General features: G+C 40.7%; 1 protein-coding gene across 4 annotated transcripts in view; it reads left to right on the plus strand.

The window, feature by feature from the left end:
* LOC130346290 (adhesion G-protein coupled receptor D2-like) overlaps positions 1 to 22,680 on the plus strand; it is a 194,256-nt gene that overhangs the window by 24,443 nt on the left and 147,133 nt on the right. For all 4 annotated transcript variants that reach the window (XR_008884619.1, XR_008884620.1, XR_008884621.1 and 1 more), the window contains exons 10-15: positions 2,100 to 2,220; positions 6,526 to 6,634; positions 7,993 to 8,051; positions 11,059 to 11,185; positions 13,346 to 13,449; positions 17,884 to 17,986. Coding sequence is in view for 1 of the 4 variants with exons in the window: in XM_056554532.1 (XP_056410507.1) it covers positions 2,100 to 2,220; positions 6,526 to 6,634; positions 7,993 to 8,051; positions 11,059 to 11,185; positions 13,346 to 13,449; positions 17,884 to 17,986 (623 nt within the window). In the remaining 3 variants the exon portion in view is untranslated. The remainder of the gene's footprint in view (positions 1 to 2,099; positions 2,221 to 6,525; positions 6,635 to 7,992; positions 8,052 to 11,058; positions 11,186 to 13,345; positions 13,450 to 17,883; positions 17,987 to 22,680) is intronic.

Genomic DNA, 22,680 nt, shown 5'->3' on the forward strand with positions numbered 1-22,680 from the left:
CAGAAAGAAAATAATGAAAATTAAATGAAGTAATGAATTAGATATATGAATTACAGACATGAATATAAAGTAGTGACCAATGGACTGAATGTACATATATACTGTAGTGAAATAACCAGAATACATGGCTATATATAATATATTAGGATAAACTTAAATGAAAATAAATGGAAATAACCTTAAATATATATATGGAATTATGAAAAGTTATGAGGTATATGAAATTTGTGAGGAGAAAATTCTCAGATACTTATCTCTAGTTATAGCAGCAAAGAAAGAGGAGGAGCCTATCTTGATGAGCCATTATATCTATTTGGACTATACCATTGTTAACCAAACACTAGACCTGTTAAACTTTTTTCTTGGAATATACTAATAACCCTTTGTTTGCTGCTATAGAAAACAGTAAAGAAAGAAAAGCATAATGTGAGTCTCCTGGATTGTAACAAAATTGAAATTCATCTAATACTTTGAGACAGTATAGTAGTTATGAGCGTCATTGTGTTTATTTTAACTTCTTTAAGAGTGAGGGCACTCCTATGGGGTTTAGGTTCTCCCCAGCTCTTGAAAACATAGATATAGGGAGATGGGAGGATGATTTCATCTTCCCTCCAGACATTGCTTTTGAGGGCTGTATTGTTTGAGTTGGGAGTGACATCAATGACCTCCACTTGGTATGGGATCATAATGTAGTGCCCATACAAGGTTTTGTTTGTAAATTTTTATCAGTATAATTTGGGATTTATGGGAAATGTTGGACATTTGGATATGTGTTTGGAATTACATCATGTGGAGGATAGATAGTAATTTTATAAAAAGAAACTGGACTTGCCAGTTTACAGTTGCCACCCGCAGCACACTATTGAATCCATACTCATTCTGGTGTACACCAGGGCTAGAAGATAAGCAATAAGCATGACAGGTACATAAAGTAAAAAAAGAAATGTAAAAGAAGTACAGCTAATGTGGGTAAAAAGTAAAGATTTGGAAGAAGCCTTTTGGGTGCTCTTACACACAGTGCTGGCGTTAGGCGTGGCCAGTAGCTTGGCATTTAAGAGCACTCTTATGATTCTCCAGTTTCTTCGTTTTCAGCTGGTTTGATGTACATATATTGAGAAGTTAATGAATTGGAGGTTCATTTGCTATTGTATTTTTCTCTGTAAGGTTTGTCAAACACATTGCCCATATGTGCAGTTGGATATTTAGAAGCACTCTTGCTACAACAATGACAATGATCATTGTCATGTTTTTTGTTTTTCATGAGAAGGTTATATTTAGAAATAAAGATTTCTATTGTGGTAGTATTCCTCAACTAATGGGCAATATGTGAGTGAAATGTTAAATATTATCTCTTTGAGAGCCCCATGGTGAAATGTGATAGTTTTCTTGTGATTTTAAATAGTTGCACATATTAGGTACTAGTCATTCCATAAGCAAGAACCTTTAGGGTTCGAAACACTGATGTCCTCATGTGCCATGTCTGTACAATGTATTTAAACAAAAGGTAATAAGAAGCAAGTTGTTTTCTGAAAAACATAGGGACAAATGAATTATCAGTATGGCTAGGGCTTGGCAGTAACACAGGTTTGTCCGAGCGTCGAGGTAAAAGAAACAGGAGTATTGCGCCATAAAATAAGTCTGTGTTTCCTTATGAGTTAGGAATTTGAAGGCCATTTGTAACATTCACAAGCATTCCTTTTTTCCTTACACAAAGAACCACTCAGGTCCTGTGCAAGTTGTGCTGTATTGTTCTATTGATACACAAGCTGCTGTAAAGCCTTTAATTATGTTGTACTGCCGTGTCAAAATGTGATCCTCAAGCATACATCATTAAAGTGTCTCTCCAAAGTGATCTGATATTGGGTGTGTAGAGAGACAACTGAACACTGTAGAGACATTCATGGGGCCAAGAGTACTTTTCATGCAGAAGTGTATCTCCAGGCCTGATATCAGATCACTTGAGTGACCATAATTGGAGAGAACCTTAAAAAGATATATGGACATAAGATACCATCTTCCGACTTATTTTCTTTATTTATTATATGTCTTAATTTGATTTGCAATAGGTCATATCTTTTCCTTGTTCTTTATCCTTTCAGGTCATACTGAGGTTACTGTTGTAAATACATGGTCTAGTTTAAACTCCTTTCAACATTTATTTGGAGACCAGAATCACAATTTCATTCATGTAGATACGTCTATTTCACATGGAGGATACAAGTAAGTTTTTTTGTTTATTACAATATTTCTGCTATGCATCCTTCCCAATATTTTTAAAGCCCACCCTAATCCACCCAGTAATGCCTACAAATATGCTCTGGGTGCGGGGGTCGTGATGTCACGCCCCTCCAATGCAATGATGGCAGGATGGAGATAAGGTGACAAATTGAGCACTTGCCCTCTTTCAAACACTTTCTGAGCTGCAGTCACTATTGACTGTGGCATTTAAGGAGTTAAAAGCCCAAAATCTAAATTATCCCCAATCCCGGCTATTACAGCAGTATTTCTGCTGGTACATCGGACACCTGCAAATGACAGCTTAGGTATAACTTCTGTGCTTGTACTATCACCTTAAAATGATATAAGGTCTCATTATGAGGGGCGTGGCCATGACGTGACATTATGAGGGGCGTGGCCATGACGTCACGATCCCCGCAACTGGCACCCAGTGTTTGGAACAATCTTCCGAATGCTGGGGCAGAGGAGTACCCCTTTAAAAGCAACAGTGATGCTCTATATCCCAGTCCTCATATCTCCAGCCTTACATCCCGTCCTCCACACTAACCATTCTCTACAACTGCTTGCCTGGAAAGTCAAGATGTTTAAAAAGTCCCGAGAAATCTCTGCAGCCCAAAAGCAATGCGATCAGAAGATGTACCGGAAGTCCCGTAGACTTGCATGGAACCTCAGAGAAAACTTGCAAAGGGTGTGGGTTAGGGTTGAATTAACTCTACTATATTTTTTGGGAGGTTTCATTTTCTCCTCTGTCTTGTAACAATTCAGTTGTTAGACATGTACCCATATTATGCTGGTTTGGCATTGTCTCATAACTGAGGCTACAATAGTGTGTCACTCAACTGCAAACAAGTCTTTCCCACTGATACACTTGTAGCACATCAATCATATGGAGGTCTTATGAAAGCTGCCTTTACATACAATTCACTATAATCCTTTGGACTGCAAGTGCTATTATAGCTGTTGCAAAGCTTTGGTAAATTTCAAATGTGTCTCCTGTGTAGAGGTCTCACCTTTGGGATCTGACCTTTGGGAACTCTCCAAACAGGAGACAAAAGGCGAAAGGTGCAAATGTGCTTCTGTTACAGTTATAGGGATCAGAACAGGGCAATAAAAGCTCAAAAACACTGCATTATCATTGCATTTAGAGCTTCTTTTTTTCGCACTAAGCACTTTTTTAGGTGCCCTTTGTGGGTACACATAACGGCAAACAGCCTTACCTGAGCAACTTTCAGTTTTCACTTTGCAGTGGTTGCCAATTTATGAAGGGCAAATGTCACAAGAAGGCATAAAAAAAAAAAAGTTGCAAACCCCACTAAAATGTCACAAGTCAAAGCCAGGTTAGACCTGGCTTACAAAAATGCCTTTGATGAGCACTTTTTGTAAAACTTCTATTTCCAGTACTTATTAGCTGCTGAATACTACAGAGGAAATTATTTTCTTTTTGGAACACAGTGCTCTCTGCTGACATCACAAGCACAGTGCTCTCTGCTGTGACATCTCTGTCCATTTTAGGAACTGTCCAGAGCAGTATATGTGTGCATATGTGTGCCAAATTTATCAACCCCCCTTGATAGTATGATAAATGTGTCGCACATAAGCAAAACCAAAGCATAAAACAATGGCTCCAAAACTCCCTTTTCCCCCATTGAGTTCTCTGTTCTTTTAAACATAAAAAAGTATTATTTTGTCCTTAAATGTCCTTCTTTCTTGTTTTCTTGTGTTTTTAAAATTATCTCTCAGTATCTTTTAACCCCTGTATATTTTTGAGATGTAACCTGGGTGTTTTCAGCATCACTTCCAAATGGCTGAAGATATTTCGATAAAACTTGATACACATGTTGCTACAAATATAGGATACATAAATGAACCCTTACCCGCCCCCATTTGCAAGGGTCATGTTTTTTGTTTAAAATCCCATGCAATTCTATGGGAAATATACTGTATGTTCTAGCATAACGTCTAAATGGCAGGATATGAGGACATCATATGAGGTCCGGATATGAGGACAGGATATAAGGACGGGATAAGAGGTCTGGATATGAGGACAGAAATGGGGTCAGGATATGAGGATGAATATGAAAAAACACAAAACAAGGTGCAGTATGGTGATAGGCTTCAATGTGCGCAAAAATAGGAGGCTTACCGGATTGTGTTGTGCTCAGAGCACAACACATCAGCAGGCATATAGACTCGCAGGATGGAAATGGAGGGCAGCAGCCACGGTTTCCTTTCCAGGTTCCTCTCGGTCACTGGATGGGTAGTGGGGAGTAATGGATAAAATCCAAGAAAACAGGCATTACCAAATGGCGCTTCTCCTCCTAGGACAGATGCAGGCAGCAGTCCATGGACTGCTGCCTGCATCTGTCCTAGGAGGAGAAGCGCCGTTTGGTAATGCCTGTTTTCTTGGATTTTATCCATAACTCTCCAGAATATGAGGATGGCATATGAGGACTGTCACGGTCCGGACTAGCGGCTGGTGAAGACACTGGAGGTGGATCCTCTGTGCCAGAGAGGCGATGACGCGGGCTGTACTGGGGAATCGGTTCTAAGCAGTTACTGGTGTTCACCAGAGCCCGCCGCAAAGCAGGATGGACTTGCTGCGGCAGTAACTACCAGGTCGTCTTCCCCAGTAGCGACTCAACCTCTCTGGCAGCTGAGACTGGCGCGGTACACAAGGACTAGACAGAGGCGAGGTCAGACGTAGCAGAAGGTCAGGGCAGGCAGCGAGGCTCGTAGTCAAGGGCAACAGCAGAAGGTCTGGGTACACAGGCTTGGAACTCACTAGAACGCTTTCTCAGGGCATAAGGCAACAAGATCCGTCAAGGAGAGGAAGGGGAAGTGGGTTTTTATATGTTAGGGAGTGATTGGTCCAGGCACCAATTAGTGGTGCACTGGCCCTTTAAATTTTAGCAAGCCTGCGCGCGCGCGCCTTAGGGAGCGGGGCCGCGCGCGCCGGGAGGAAGCAGACGGGGGCGAGAGGTGAGTGACATGGGGCGCGATCCGAGGGCGGGCACGAGCAGCGCTCGCGATCAGCAATGCCGACCGGAGCGCTGCAGACAGAAGCACGCCGTGAGCGCTCCGAGTCCCGCTGCCTCCCCGGAGCGTGACAAGGACAAGAGATTCCTCCTGTGTTGCTTTTACTCCCCCACAAGGATTAGGTAGGAAAAACTGGGCAGTATCTACAGTATATGAACTCCAAATTTGTGCAATAAAAAAGTACAACTTGTCCTGCCAAAAAACAGAAATAAATGGGTAAGTCGAGGGAAAAATATAAAAGTTATAGCTCTTTCAATGCAATGATAAAAAAAAACTAAACAAAACAAAGAAATCCACTTTGTCACTAACTTCTAAAATGGGCTGGCTACTATAAGGGGTTGCCTCTGTAATATGTGCTCTGAACACAAGGGAGCACTAGACCTTTATGTTTAAACAGCTATACTATGATTTCCGGATGTAACTTGATATGGGATGTGTTTGATAAAAAGAACAACTCAGCAATACACCTGGATATAATAGCTATGGGGTGAAAAATCATGGTTAAGAAGAACATCTTATATATAAATTGTATGAACTAAGTCTACGGTAAGTATTTTATTGATCTGTTAATCAATATAACACTTGAGGTGCCCTGGTGTTGCTTTAGCATTGTAGGAAAAGTGTATAGATGATGATCTCATAACTTAAAGCTTCCACTTCAGTCTTTGTCATCTAAGATTTCTGCAGCAATAAGAAAAATGCATTCTGAAGGGCTGTAGCCACCCGCTGAACATCTACATCTTCAGATGCAGATCACGTGTTTATATCGTTTACTAAGGCCTCCACCTTCTCGGCTTTCTCATGGCCAGCGACCTCTTTGAGCACAATGGTGGAAATTTACTTAGCCTTGTATGCCAGTTTTATGGCATAGAAAAGTTGATAATTTTTGTGTAAAAATTTTACACCACCTTAGACACTCAAGAGTCCCTTACAATTTGTGATATGAACCTAGCCTTAGCGGGAAAGGGTTGCATTTGTCACCCCTGATGAATCCTATGTCTTTCACTGTGATAGGGTGATGCTTTGCTATCAGGAACTGGACAGCTTTCACCTATTGGAGGAAATGTAAATTCCCCACTGTACACATTTACCCTATTGGTGATACTATGGTGTAATCTTTTTATATGGCAACCACAAAACCTACCAGAGATACTTGGGAATTTTTTTTTATAACTTAACAATTCCATTCTTCCCAGCTTTCTATCCTTTGTGTGTGTATAATTTATACTTTGTCTTCATTTTTTGCTTTAGGCATGTGGGCACCTACCTTGGCTCCTCTGTAATATCGTTGACTGTTTTATCCAGGGAAAAAGAAATAAGCACATCGGTGCAGTACTATCTGTGGCACAATGAGATGCCTGTGAGTATTACAAGTCAAGCAATGTATTTAATGCAGCTATTTGTAGTAGACGTATGCTATAGGTACATGCACTATATTGCCAAAAGTATGTAGACACTTGACCATCAATCTTTTTTGAGCATGTATGATAGCCCACTCCCAAAAAAAAGTGTGTTAAAGGGGTACTCAGGTCTTAAACATCTTATCCCCTGTCCACAAGAAAGGGCTTAAGTGTCTCATCGCTGCGGGCCCAACTGCTGGGACCCTTTACAATCTCTTGTCCCTGGTCTCTTCATGCACAAAGCAAACTCCACTCCGTGCATAGATTACTGTCGACCACGACTCAAAGCTGTGGCAGACATACCCCTCCATGTATCTCAGAGAGCTGGAGATACAGCGTTCGTGTATCTCCGTCTCTCCCATAGACATACATGGACGGGGGTGTTGGCCACAGTTTCCTGTCAGGGTCAACAGTAATCCATGCATGGAGAGGGCCGGGGTGCCGAACAGAAGATCGCGGGGGTCCATCGGTCGGACCCCCCATAATCAGACACTTTTCCCCTAATCTGTGAATAGGGAATAAAATGTTTTTCTTATAAGCTCATAACTTGTAGAGGCCAGGTTGAGGTGCAACCATTCTTGCCTACTTATGATTTTTTTTCTTCCAAAAGCTGGAATACCCCTTTCGCATTACTCTTCACTGAAAATAAGACCCTAAAAAAAAAAATTGTTTAGAAAAACTGAAGGATCTTTCCATATTTCATCTACACCTCATCAAATACAATGTTGCCAACAAGATTCAGTAAATTCTTCAAGAGCATTTGTCATATCAACTGACCCCTGTAATGTAGGCCCATAAACACATTCTACTCACTGTGTTTTGTCCTAACATGCCCTTGTTTTAAATTGCAGTGTCGAAAATAAGCAAAATAAGCAGTACCAGTGTCCTGAAGGCGGATCTGAAATGCCTCTCTTTAGACATCCCTGGTCTTTGATTGACAGATAGTTCTACCCGGCCGGCCGGCAGCAGTAGCCCTGTGTGTCAAAGGCCTAGGACATCTGGGAGAGAGTTGTGTTGGATCAGCGCAGCTCCAGTCCTGTTGGCTCCGCCCTCAGAACACTGGTAATGGATTTCCAAAGTCCTTTTTTTACTTATTTTTGGCCACCACAATGTTAGAACCTAACACAGTGAGGAGAATGTGCTTATGGGCCTGCGTAATGGGTCAATTAGGGGACAAATGTACTTGAAGCATTTATCACACGCTGTTTCTTCATATTTATAAATGACATTTACAAAGTGTGATCAGGTTTACAGCTATTATTGTCTTTACAATGTAATATTACATTTGCTGATGATTACATGTTACCATGTCTGACAGGAGGGATCAGACAAGTTCAGAACTAACCCAGTCTGTGTTTTTTGGGATTTCAACATCAGGTAAGTGTATTATCAAGATGGTACACTATGTTTTGGTGTTTTTTTATTTTTGTTTTGCAATGCAGCCAGTAGATGACAGTAGATTTGTTCATTGCTTTTAGTCTGCATCCTCCACACAAACAACCTATAAGATGTCAAACAGAAAAAGTATGTTATTTAACACGATTTAGTTTTACTTTGCTGGCCATTAAAAGGTGTCATATCTGCTAGACTATTAAGTTTCTCTGATGGGAAGCTTAAAAAAGCACATAAGGTCGCAAAACAGTAAAGCTATTTAGCAGTGTCTCTCATATATATATATATATATATATATATATATATATATATATATATATATAACGATAAGTTGGCCAGCACATACTGATACAAAACTATTGCTTGGATCCGGCATACAGGTGCACGTTGCTATGCTAAATATACACAAGTCGGAGAATACAGCAGCACACTGCTAGTTTTTATTGGACTAACAGAATTTTGTAGAGACAAGCTTTCGGGATTCCTCCCTTTATCAAGTCCAAAGCAAATCTAAGCTGACAAGCAGAAGACACAAGTTACATCTCACAAATATGCAGGGGTTAAGACAATAGATGTGGAGAATTCACACTAAGATGGGCCATAAATTGTCCTGCTATAGGAACATAGACTAAATAGATAAACACCACGGGAATACCTGCTACAATACAGAGAAATACAACCATCACCATGCATACCCCTGGTAGCAACATACAATCCGGCCCGTTGAGAAGAGCGCAAAATGACCAAGGACCTGCAGTTGATATTGGCAGAAGATGAAATGCTAAAAGAAATCTTCCCTGAACCTCCGATCTTGGCCTTCAGACAACCGCACAATTTAAAACGAAAGCAGGTCAGCCGAAAATGACCTACAGAACAGACACAGACAATGGGACCAAACCCTGCATCAAACCTCGCTGTAAACTCTGCCAACATATGTGCACCAAGAATGAAGTCACCCAAAACAACAGGACATACAACATTAAGGGACTATAGTCCTGCACATCCTCTAATGTGTTCTACATGATACAAGGCACCAAGTGTGACATGAGATGCTACATTGGTGAAACCAGCCGGAAACTCAATGAAAGGATGAATCTACACAGACATTCCATCAACCGCCATAAAGAAAAGGACTATTGCACCCCAGTTGGACACCATTTTACCCAAACAGGCCCCTCCATACATGACCTTACAATCAAGATACTGAGAGGGAACTTCAAAAACACACGAGAGAAAAACATTTGAAGCCAAAATGATACTGTTTTTTGACTCGAAAAATAGGGGACTCAATGTGGATTTGAGCTTTTCATCTCATTATTAAAATTTCTTATAACCTGTGCTGGATTCTCTTTTGCATCTCACTCTGTTCTGCTTAATTACCAGTCTCTCCTCTGCTCCTCCTCCCTCCCCTTTTTCTCATCCTTATCTCTTCAGTCTATATTCCTATAGCAGGACAATTTATGGCCCGTCTTAGTCGGAATTCTCCACATCTATTGTCTTAACCCCTGCATATTTGTGAGATGTAACCTGTGTCTTCTGCTTGTGAGCTTAGATTTGCTTTGGACTTGATAAAGGGAGGAATCCCGAAAGCTTGTCTCTACAAAATTCTGTTAGTCCAATAAAAAAGGTATTACAAGATACTGCAACATTTTTTTATTTGCATCTGTCTCACTGGACTAATACGGCTACTCAAATTTACTATATATCAGAAACTGTCTGGGATATTATGCAAAGCCAGAATTCTCCCCAGAAGGGAAGAGGACCCATCCGCAGACAGCTGGGTGATCACCCCAAACAGCTGCCTGCAGATGGGTCCTTTTCCCTTCTGGGGAGAATTCTGGCTTGCCATAAAATCCCAATCAGTTTCTGAGACTCCGTAATTGGAGCTAAAGCTGATTTTAGGGAATGCTACCTGTAAAGGTGGTGTGATGAGCTGCTTTGCATATTGCTTGTCCCAGAAAGCCCTTGGAGTGCTAATGGCCTTTATTGAATCTCCATAAACTGGAAGCGGTGCTCCTCCCTAAGGAGAATATTTATCCCCTTTATATATATTATATATATATATATATATATATATATATACAGACAATGCATACGGAAAGCCTCCATACCTTTTTACCTTTTTTCACACTTTGTTCTGCTAAAGTAAATAAAAAAAACAAATAAAAAAAAAAAGCCTCTCGCATCTATACATTATACAGGACGATCACAGCGGGTGTCACTAATGAAGAAATTCATTATTTTGTATCAAGTCAAAGTTTTTATTCGGTCCGAATTGAAATTTTCATGAAATTTGGAACAAATTCGACTTTGTCCGATTTCGATTCGCTCATCTCTAAAAATACCATTATATGTATATTTGTAATATACATTGGTTAAAAATTGTGTATATTTTTGGGTGAAAAAATGCTGTCCCCGCAGCTATTGTCTGTGTTTCTCTAGGAGTACAAATACAGGAAGTGAGGGCAGAACAAGAAGGGCTCTGTGCAGACTCCTGGCTTGTCAATCATCCTGATGTATATAAGCCAGGGGCATGTTATAGACCCTCAGTGCACACTGTCCTGCTTTTTCTTACTGCACAGAGCCCTGCTTGTTCACCCTCACTTCCTGTATTTGGACTCCTCATAAAGACACACAGACAATAGCTGCAGGGAAAAAAATACACAAATTTTTTAACCAATGTATATTACAAATATATATATATATAATGGTATTATCTACATTATATAAAAAGTTTTTGTTGATAGCAGGTACACTTTAAAGATAATATAAACGTTTCTTTTTTGTATATTTGTTACTTGGCATGCTTAGGCTTGGAGTTGCGCATCTCCCCCATACGTACTATGCCGCGTTTCAAGTAAAAAAAATTTGGGTTATTTTATAGGAAGCTGGACTAATAGAAGTTTAACAGTAGTGCAACTTGCAATTTTCTTCGATATGTTAATGCTACCTGACATATTAATTTATATGTTTCATGTTTTGTATGTTTCAGGCCAGAAAAAGGAGGGGGCTGGTCCACCACTGGGTGTCAGATCAAAAACACGTTCCCTGAGGCAACCAGTTGTTTTTGTAATCACACCACCAACTTTGCTGTCTTGTTGCAAATTTATAATGTCCAGGTAATGCAAATTACATTACATTACTTTTGGGTTATTAAAATGATGGCCATGAAAAGTAATGTGTCTGCAGGTAATGTGTGAAATAGTAATGTGTGCAAGGCTATGTTTACACGGAAAATCTCTGTGTGGACATTGCGCAAACTGCGGGCGCAGTTATGCTGGCACCAGGACCGCACGGGAATTCCAATGCGGAATCCGGCACAGAAATGCCGACGTGTCAACATGGCCTAAGAAGCAATTACTATTCCACGGTTCAGTTCCGTAGTTCCGTCCTATACTCACTAGGGTGGCTTCTTTTTCCACTTTTTTCTTTGATCAAATCCTAATCCACTCATAAGGGCAACTCACATGCAAGATTTTGTTTCGATCAGACAAAATCTTATGTCTCCACTATGAGCTTAAAGGAGAGTCTCACACTGAAAAACATATCCCCTATCCAAAGGATAGAGGATACATTTTAGATCGAAGGGGGTCCGACCGTTGGGACCCCCTGCAATCTCCCATACGGGGCCCCGGCAGTTCGCAGGATGAGGGCGTGTTTCACAACCGCACACATCGGCAGCTGACATGCCGCCTCAATACATCTTTATGGCAGAGCTGGAGCGCTGCATTTGGCAATCTCCAGCTCTGCCATAGCTCTGCATTAAGAGGGCGTGTCGGCCACCGCTATGTGTGGTGGGTGACATGCGCTATTTGGACAGAGAGCCGGGCCCAGTATGGGAGATTGCGGGTGGTCCCGGCGGACTTATCCCCTATCCTTTAGATTGGGGATACGTTTTTATATCCCAGAGTTCTCCTTTATGGTTTTACGTGGAAATTGTGCCTTGAATTTTGTGCCTTGAATCATTCTTCTGCAGCTCCTTGCTTGCTCAATGATGTGGTCCAGACCCAGAGCCAGAGGTGACTGAATTTCATGCTCTTTCCAAGCCCTTCCCAACCAACTATATGTAGAGCTTGTGCAACCTAGTCTGGGTTGTGTTCAACAGAAAAGATGATAACAAATGAATCGTTATTGTCAAACTTAGGCAAGACCTGTCTGGATAAGATAGTAGATAGAAATTTGCAATTACCTCCCTCTTGATTACATTCTCTTGTGGACAATTCCGTCACAAATTTAAAAGCCCTCTCCACTGCCACCGCCCATTGTCCATTCTTTAGGCAGAATCCACACTGCAGACATTGCCTTCAACTGGGACGGCAATATCGTCCTAGCGCCAACTGATTCAGTCGGCATTGGCTGCACTCGGAATTTCTGTCCGGAAATTCTCTGGCTGGAGATTCCCATAGTGTGAACCTAGACTAAATGGCCCTGATTTACCTAGAGTGTAGGGTTTTTGTCTGTGTTTTTTTTTTTTTTTTTTTGTGTCCTCTTCTTTTTTTCGTGTGTTTTTTACTAAGATGTCCTTTTTATTTGGCGCCCAAGAGTTTATGTTGTCCACACTGGAAGGTACAAAAAAGTAATGTGGGAAAAAACCAAAGTGGCTCTTCAGGTCTGTGAAAATCTGATGCAAGAGTCACCACCCCAACAACCAGACATGCAGAAGCATGAAATTTCCAAAGCATTTGACGAATTCCTGAGAAATTGAGTAGAGTGTAAAATCTGCTCTGTGAACTATAACGATTTTAATTAAGAAATAACACACTTTCACAATTTGGGAATACCATTTGAGCATGCATTTTAACACTGAGGCTATGAGCTATAGCGACAAATATTCTGCAGACCAGATGGAAGAAAATGCTGAAAGTGGATTATGTTAGCAATCCTACAAATAGTTGTGCAATAAATATTGAATAAATCACAGATAAAAAAAAACGATAAAAACTGTTGGGTTGGGTATGAGGCCCAATGTGTTTTTCTAAATTTGTTAATGCATTATTCCCCCTTCTGTCCAGCTTTGGATTTCAATACTATTTAAAATATTACATCCCAAAAGGCTAGTTTCACTTATCACTACAATGTACTTCCCAACAATTACCAACGTGAGTTGATGAAGGTCATGGACCTTGGGTGATTAATGAAAGTATGGTTTTCATTGTAATACACCTACTGTAAGTCGTACTTCAGTGTAATGTATAATATAGATTGAATGGTGAATTAATGTAGTGTTTAAATTGTGAGAGCTGGACATTCTCTAAACACTTATTTATATGTACGTACAGAGAAGTGCAGAAGAAGAATGGATGTTAAGGACCTTGACGTTCATTGGATGTGGAGTATCACTTTGTGCTCTTGTAGTAACTTTCGTTCTCTTTCTTGTTGTTGGGTAAGCACCTACTTAGTAATACTTCTCATCTGATAACATTGTCAGCTTTATTCTTTCATGTGCTAAAATTATCATCCTACTTGCGGAATGTAAAAAAAATATAACAACTGAATGTGACTCTTATCTATAGTACACAGTTAAGCATTAGAAATCTATCAATTATCTGATGCTAATCCTCTCACAAAACATAGATGACACTTGACTTTTACACTTTTTCCTTGAAATTAGGATGACGACGCAATCTTACTGATGACGGTCTTTGCCCCAAATCAGCTCCAATACTCCAAAATTATATCTACAAGTTACGCCTTTGGTTAAAACCCTTAGTGTGGGAACACTAAGGGTTCCAATCAGAAGCATAACTTGTTGCTTCTGGGCCCCAATGCAAAATCCGCCACAGGGCATCATGTGCCAATAATAGTGGTCTCTTCTGGGGCAGATGTGCTTTGGAGCCCCCTTAGGCACCAGAGCCCTGGTTCGACTGCTACTTCTGCACCCCCTATAGCTATGCCCCTGGTTAGCGGACACTCACAGGGAATTAAAAAGTTTCCACTATTGAGAGAAAAAAGTATCCACTATTGAGAGATGTCCCTTATTGGGAAAATGGCTAAAAATGAGAGATGTCCCTTATTGGGAAAAAAAAGGCAAAAAAATAATGGAATACTGTACTGTACTCACTCGAGAGTGTAATTACCTCTAAAACACAATAAAAAGCAATATCACAGTAGAATCTCCCCTTATATCTCCTGTATCATTTCATCAACCCTTTTATACCCTGTGCCATCTTATTACCCTGTGCATTGTGCCAAATTATCCCCCCCCCATACCCTCTGACACATCATTTACCCTAGATCCCCCTGTGCCATTTAATTCCCCCTTCTTTACCCTCAGGGTAATAAAGTGGCACGGGGGTGATCAGGGAAGGAGGGGGTGAATGATGTGGCTTGCGGATGTATGGAAGCAGGAGACCACTGTTTAAACATTGGTCTTCTGCTTCTGTCCTGGGGTTTCTGCAGTGGGGTACAGAGGAGGCCTGGGCCTCTTACTGGGGTATTGGCTGTACCCCCTGATGGCAGCACTGTGTACAAGGTATGGCAGGCACATAAGCCTGGTTGTCCCCTAATGGGACTGTTTTTCCCCTATTGGGAGTGTGTTGTCCCCTATTGGGAGTGTTTTGTCCCCTATTGGGAGTGTTTTTTCCCCTATTGGGAGTGTTTTGGCCTCTATTGGGAGTGTTTGGTCCCCTAATGGGTGTGTCCGCATCTGCTATTGGGAATTTCCCCTATTCGGAGGGTGCAAATACATTAAAGGGTACCTCTCATCAAAAACACTTTTGATATATTATAGATTAATGTATGCAGAATAACTTTACAATTGCATGTTATTAAAAAAATATGCTTCTTTCTATTTAATTTTCCACTATGAAGAAATGACCACTAGGGGTCTCCCTACCAGTCCTGGCAGCAAGCATTTCAGACTCATGCTGGAGTCCTAAACACTACGAGCTGTCAGTCTGCTTTGTTCACAAAGGAGAACACTCAGAGCTGCCAGCCTGCTTTGTTCACGGCCTGTTTGGCTGTGAACAAAGCAGGCTAGCAGCTCTGAGTATTTAGGACTCCAGCATGAGTCAGAAATGCTTGCTGACAGGACTGATCGGGAAAAATACAATAGAAAGAAGCATATTTTTCATTAACATGCTATTGGAAAGTTATTCAACATTAATTAATCTAATATATATCAAAAGTTTATTTGATGAGAGGTACCCTTTAAGTCTTATGGGGCTCTGCCAGGGAATTAAAGACTGTCAGCTATTGGGAGGTGTCAGCTAAGGGAGATTTTACTGTACCACAATGAACATACTAGTCTCCAAATAGCAAAAAAAAAGTCATTTTCAGTAGCACTAAAGCATACTGACATGTCTGTATGTTTCTAAGGGGGTACATGTATGAATTTCTGTTGAAATTTAGAATTTTTGACAATAGTATTGTTTGGGCTATATATTTATTTTGGCAAGTTTTGTAGGATTGGTGTTTAGAGGACAAGCAGGTCTCTGTGCACAGAGGCTCTATGACATGCTCCCGGCTCACAAAACAGGCTGATTGACAAGCCAGGAGCCTGCACAGAGCCCTGATTATCCTGCCCACACTTCTTGTATTATGTCTCAGCACAGAGAAACACAGGCAATAGCTGCAGGGACATAATTTCCCCCCCAAAACCCACCCATTTTTTAACCAATGCATATTACAAATATTCATATAATATTATTTACACTACATTCAGATCATGACCTCCTGTATGCCTGCTATGGAAGCCTGGGAGATCCAGCCAGAGGCTGGATCGCACAGGCTGTAGTGTCTGCAGCTCCTCAGGTTAGTATAACCTGTAAATAACCTGTTGCAGCATAGTATAACCTGTAAAAAGTGTAAAAAAATTTTAATAAAAAGTTCTTCAATAAAAGTATGAAGTGTAAAGAAAATGCCCCTTTCCCAATAAAAGCCCTGTGTTATCACCAAAAAGATCAAAAACACAAATCATATACATAATAGGTATTGCCACGTCCGTAATGATGTGTACTATAAAACTATAATGTAAATTATCCCACACGATGAACGCTGTATAAAAAAAACATTTAAAAAAGTGCAAAATTCGCCAATTATGGTACAAATAGCGGAATAAAAAAGATCAAAAGGTAGCACATAGCACAAAAATTATACCAATAAAAAGCAGAGCTCATCCTGCAAAAAATAAGCCCTTACACAATGGTGTCGGACGAAAAATAAAAAAGTTAAACGGCTGTTTGCAAATGAACGTCAGAAAAATAATTTTGCTCAGAAAAGGAAAAAGAACATAGAAAGCTATGTAAAATGGGTATCACCATAATCGTACTGAACCACAGAATAAATCTAACATCACTTTTACCGCACAATGTACACCATAAAAAAAAGAAATTTTCCAGTTTTCACAATATTTTGAGGTTTTTCATAAAAAATGCATCAGTTATATAAAGTACAATATGTCACAAAAAAACTCAGCTCAGAAAAAGCGTTCTAAAGTTATTACCATTTAAAGAGATACATGTCAAATAAAAAAAAAAGAGAGACTGGTCATTGAGGTAAAAAATGGGTCCGTCCTTAACCCCTTAAGGACCGGGGGTTTTTCCGTTTTTGCATTTTCGTTTTTTGCTCCTTGCCTTTAAAAAATCATAACTCTTTCAATTTTGCACCTAAAAATCCATATGATGGCTTATTTTTTGCGCCACCAATTCTACTTTGTAATGACGTCAGTCATTTTGCCCAAAAATCTACAGTGAAACAGAAAAAAAAATCATTGTGAGACAAAATTGAAAAAAAAAACCAGCTGTTTTGTAACTTTTGGGGGCTTCCGTTTCTACGTAGTAAATTTTTCCGTAAAAATGATACCTTATATTTATTCTGTAGGTTCATACAATTAAAATGATACCCTACTTATATAGGTTTGATTTTGTCATACTTCTGGAAAAAATCATAACTTCATGCAGGAAAATTAATACGTTTAAAATTGTCATCTTCTGACCCCTATAACTTTTTTATTTTTCCGTGTATGGGGCGGTATGAGGGCTCATTTTTTGCGCCGTGATCTGAAGTTTTTAACGGTACCATTTGCATTGATAGGACTTATTCATTTTTTCATGATATAAAAATATTAAAGGGTTAATAGCACGCGGCACCGCGATCAACGCGCGCTTTTAGCCACGGGCCACGCCGTGGCCCCGCATTATAGATCGGGAGCGGACACATGACGTTCCAGTACGTCATGTGTCCTTAAGGGGTTAAGGGGTTAAAAAATACCAAACACTGCATCATATATCAGAAGAAAATTCATAAAAAGTGATTAAAAAGTTCAATCAAAGCAAAAATGGTACTGATAAAAACTACAGATCATGGTGGGAAAAAAATGAGCCATCATGCAGCTACATATGCAGAAAAGTCAATTGTATGTATACCAATTTTGTTTAAAAAAAAATGCAGTTTTAAAAAATAGTACAATAATGAGAAAAATTATATAAATTTGGTATCGTTTTAATCTCATTGACCTACAGAATAAAGATAATGTATAATTTGTACCATAAAATGCACTTCATAAAAACCAAACTCGCCAAAACATGCAGTGCTCTTATACATTTCCACCCACAAATAATAACTTTTTTGTTTCGTGGTACATTTTATGGTAAAATGAAAGATGTCAGTACAAAGTACAATTGTTCACGCAAAAAACAAGCCCTCACATGGGTCTGTAGGTGAAAAAAATAAAATAGTTATGGATTTTCAAAGAGAGGAAGAAAAAACGGAACTGTGAAAATTGGCTTTATAGGGTTTATAAAGATGATCTTCTTTAACCTTTATATAGTATTGCTTCCACTGTTTGAATTATTTGCGGAACTCCCTTTTATTTCAGAGTTCCTAAATCCGAGAGAACCACTGTGCACAAGAATCTGATATTTGCTCTGGCTGCTGCAGAAACATTGCTCATGTTTAGCGAGATGGCAGAGAGTAATAAGGTTAGTGTTGTCGTTGGGTAATAAAAATAGATGCTGCCAAAACATACACCACCCATAATTCATTGCTAGTGGCAACTGATGAGTTTACTTCCATCAACTTTTGGCTATGAATTGTGCTTTCACATGTGCTGTGGTGTTGCGCTGCACTTGCTTTACCTGTTGACCGCATTGCAGCAATTTGAGTAGAAGAATATTGTGTATTTTATTTTGCATGATGTCTTGTGGATTCACTAAAGAAGAATTTCTAGTTGTTCTTAAAGGGGTACTCCGGCGCTTAGACATCTTATCCCCTATCCAAAGGATAGGGGATAAGATGCCTGATCGCGGGGGTCCCGCCGCTGGTGACCCCCGTGATCTTGCACGCCGCACCCCGTTAGAATCAGTCCCCGGAGCGTGAACACGCTCCGGGGACTGATTCTAACGGGGTGCGGCGTGCAAGATCACGGGGGTCCCCAGCGGCGGGACCCCCGCGATTAGGCATCTTAACCCCTATCCTTTGGATAGGGGATAAGATGTCTAAGCGCCGGAGTACCCCTTTAAACAGGTCAGTGATTCAGGTCTACTCTCTAATTTCAAGCTCAATATTGTTTGTACATACTGTAGGATTTAACTGTTTCTCTCATGTTTGAGTCTATTTTTGAGGGAAAACTATGCAAGTTTATTAAAGAATAGATGCAAAGAATGTTTCTGGAGTTTATGACCTGCAGGTATTTTGTTGAATGGGAATAGGACGCCCACCTAACAGCTGTTGGATATAGGCGCTGCTTCGTGATCAATTGGTAAAGAATGAATTACTGCACATTTGTGTTCACCTGAATCAATCTTGAAGGTCCATTGGTGTCTTCTGAAAAAATTTCTTACCCGATTCCTTAATCATCCCCAGAAAATCTTAAATAAAGGGCATACATACACCACCAGGACATTCAAGTTCTCAGGAAGAAGATTAAAGGGTACCTGTCATGATCTTGTAAAATTTTATAATCCTCCCAGTTCACTGCCCCCATCATGATAAACCCCCTCCTGCCCCCGTCCCGTCGTCTCTAATGTGCTCACGCCGCCGCGTCCTGAGTTGACAGAGCGAGCGCTCACTCCCGACGTCAGCTCAGTGCGCATGTGCTGTGTTAGAGGCAGTGAGTGGACGAGGGACGAGCATCTGCCTCTAGTACAGCACAAGCACACCGAGAGCACAGAGGTCGGGAGCGAGCGCTTGCTCTGTCAACTCAGGACGTCGTGGAGCGTGCACGTTAGAGCCGAAGGGCACATGCGCTGTGGATGAACTGTGTAGTAAGACACAGCGGTCCCAGCGCTGGAAGGCAGGATAGGCGTGGCGGCAGTGGGGCTAGGCGAACCACAAGCAACGCCTATCAGACTGTGCCTGACTTTTGGATAAAAAGGTTTTTATTAGAAAGAAAAGAAGAACAAACAGAAATAAAGGTATGGCTGTAGTCACCTTATATACATCTGGAACACCATTACTGTGGTCTTGGGGGGGGGGGGTCAAAATATGGCGCCAAGATCTACAGTATCCCCTAAGATTATATTCCTAATAGTCATGTTTAACTAATGTCACATTTCTGTCCCACGTGTGCAAATATCTTATTACAGAACGTTCTTACCCTAGAACGCTCCCAAATAAGATGTTCCAGGTCTGCATTTTCCTCCTCTCATTTTGGACAAGCAGAATTGGCCCTGCACTTAATTTTCCACAAGTATAACGGGGAGTAATAAGATCTATAGACTAGGTGTAACTGAAGGCATTGAAATCTCTTATTTGATGAGCACATAACCACATTTTTACATATTCTTTCCCAACTTAAAGGGGTATTCCAGGCAAAAACTTTTTTTTATATATCAATTGGCTCCGGAAAGTTAAACAGATTTGTAAATTACTTCTATTAAAAAATCTTAATCCTTCCAATAGTTATTAGCTTCTGAAGTTGAGTTGCTGTTTTCTGTCTAACTGCTTTCTGATGACTCACGTCCCGGGAGCTGTCCAGCTCCTATGGGGATATTCTCCCATCATGCACAGCTCCCGGGACGTGACATCATCATTGAGCAGTTAGACAGAAAACTTCAAAAGCTAATAACTATTGGAAGGATTAAGATTTTTTATTAGAAGTAATTTACAAATCTGTTTAACTTTCCGGAGCCAGTTGATCTTAAAGCTTTGGAATACCCAGTGGAGTCTGAAATAAAAGAAGTTAAACTGTGTAGTTTTATAATTAAGTGATTTCTATTTTTTGTGCATGTATCTGCATGTTTTAATTGAGCAAAATTCTCCATTTGGTTCAATACCATATATTGTTTTTAGTGATTCAAATGGAATAACCTTACCCTGTGAGTAAATTGTTGCTATATATCTAACCCCCCTTTGTGCCCAAAATCCACTATCAATCCCTCTATTAAATTCACTAAGGTTACAATTTCACTGTAATGGTGTGAATTCAAAGCTACCCTTTACTTTACAAATCTGCCTAATTTTCCTCCATACTTTAAAGTATAAATCACTCTGTGTTATCTGTGCCAACAAAACATTATTAGACTGTGGTTCCATCAATTCAAGTATGTTTTATATGCTTCTTTGCATATTCCCATCATATACACTAAAATAATATTCCTCCTCCAACACTTGAAATCTTGGGCTTTTGCCGCCAGAAAGTAATATTTAAAGTTGGGTAATCCCCATCCACCTTCCCCTTCTGGGAAAGTCAGACTAGCATATTTTATTCTGACTCATCCTCTACCCATAACAACTTTAGTGATACCTCCAGACCTTTGAACCAGCAATTAGGAATCCAGCTTGGGGCCACTCTAATAACCTATAGAATTTATGGTTATACCACCATCTTTATTATAGCCACTCTGGGGGAGATTTATCAAAACCTGTGCAGAGGAAGAGTGGTGCAGTTGCCCATAGCAACTAGAGATGAGCGAACTTTTCAAAAATTCGATTTGGCCGATTCGCCGAATTTTCCCGAAAAATTTGTTTAGATCCGAATTTGTTCGCGGTGAATCGATATAAAAAAAAAGGCTATTTCTAGCCTACATACAGCCTCTATAGGAGTATAGAACACTTTGCTGTGTCCTAAAACGCATATGGAGTGTGCTGGGGTAGTGAAATAATACTGTTATTCAGAATACCATGCAGATTACCGGCATCGCTCTTAGAATCACTGCCACGCAGCAGCACAATGACAGAGCCTGGTGGTGGCATCAGTGTCAGGAGACCATATAGTGACTGAATGACATAGCGTGGAGGTGTTGGCAGCATGAGGACACCATATAGTTGCTGAATGGCACAGCGTGGAGGTGTTGGCAGCATAAGGACACCATATAGTTGCAGAATGGCACAGTGTGGAGGTGTTGGCAGCATGAGGAGACCATATAGTGGCTGAATGGCACAGCATGGAGGTGTTGGCAGCATGAGGACACCATATAGTGGCTGAATGGCACAGCGTGGAGGTGTTGGCAGCATGAGGACACCGTATAGTTGCTGAATGGCACAGCGTGGAGGTGTTGGCAGCATGAGGACACCATATAGTTGCTGAATGGCACAGTGTGGAGGTGTTGGCAGCATGAGGACACCATATAGTGGCTGAATGGCACAGCGTGGAGGTGTTGGCAGCATGAGGACACCATATAGTGGCTGAATGGCACAGAGTGGAGGTGTTGGCAGCATGAGGACACCATATAGTGGCTGAATGGCACAGCGTGGAGTTGTTGGCAGCATGAGGACACCATATAGTGGCTGAATGGCACAGCGTGGAGGTGTTGGCAGCATGAGGAGACCATATAGTGGCTGAATGGCACAGCGTGGAGGTGTTGGCAGCATGAGGACACCATATAGTGGCTGAATGGCACAGCGTGGAGGTGTTGGCAGCATGAGGACACTATATAGTGGCTGAATGGCACAGCGTGGAGGTGTTGGCAGCATGAGGACACCATATAGTGGCTGAATGGCACAGCGTGGAGGTGTTGGCAGCATGAGGACACCATATAGTGGCTGAATGGCACAGCGTGGAGGTGTTGGCAGCATGAGGACACCATATAGTGGCTGAACGGCACAGCGTGGACATGTTGGCAGCAAGAGGAGACCATTTAGTGGCTGAATGGCACAGCGTTGAGTTGGCTGATGCACTAATACACTACACACCAGGGCTTCACAATTCCCCCCCAAAAAACAACACAATATATGAAATTTTTGACAAAGATTTCTCATAGGTAGCACCCGCTATCCAAAAATTAGAAATTTCCAGACCCAGGCCCCACCTCTGCGGCATCAGGAACCCATATATTGCCTGAAGGATACAGCCTGGAGTTGGCTGATGCACCAGTACACACCCGGGCTTCAGAATCCCCTCCAAAAAACAACAACATTTTAGACATTTTTTAAAGAAATACCTTTGTGTAAGAACAAGCGCATATCCAACAGTTCACAAGACTCTATAATGCAGGACGGTGGACCACCCAAAGACATTCTTCTCAAAAATAATAAACCACACAATGTTTGAATTTTTTTTACAAAAACTAATTCAATATGTGTGTAAGCGCATCTGTCTCCAAAAGATCAGATCACCAAAGGACTTTTTTCACCCAAAATGATGAAGCAGAGTTAATCCCTGTCCGTATTTTTTTTTTTTTTTTAATTTTCATTAAAAAAAATCACACGCAACAAGCGTTCCGTTGTGTAATGA

Source organism: Hyla sarda, unplaced genomic scaffold (genome assembly GCF_029499605.1).
Source record: "Hyla sarda isolate aHylSar1 unplaced genomic scaffold, aHylSar1.hap1 scaffold_78, whole genome shotgun sequence".
Lineage (NCBI taxonomy): Eukaryota > Metazoa > Chordata > Amphibia > Anura > Hylidae > Hyla > Hyla sarda.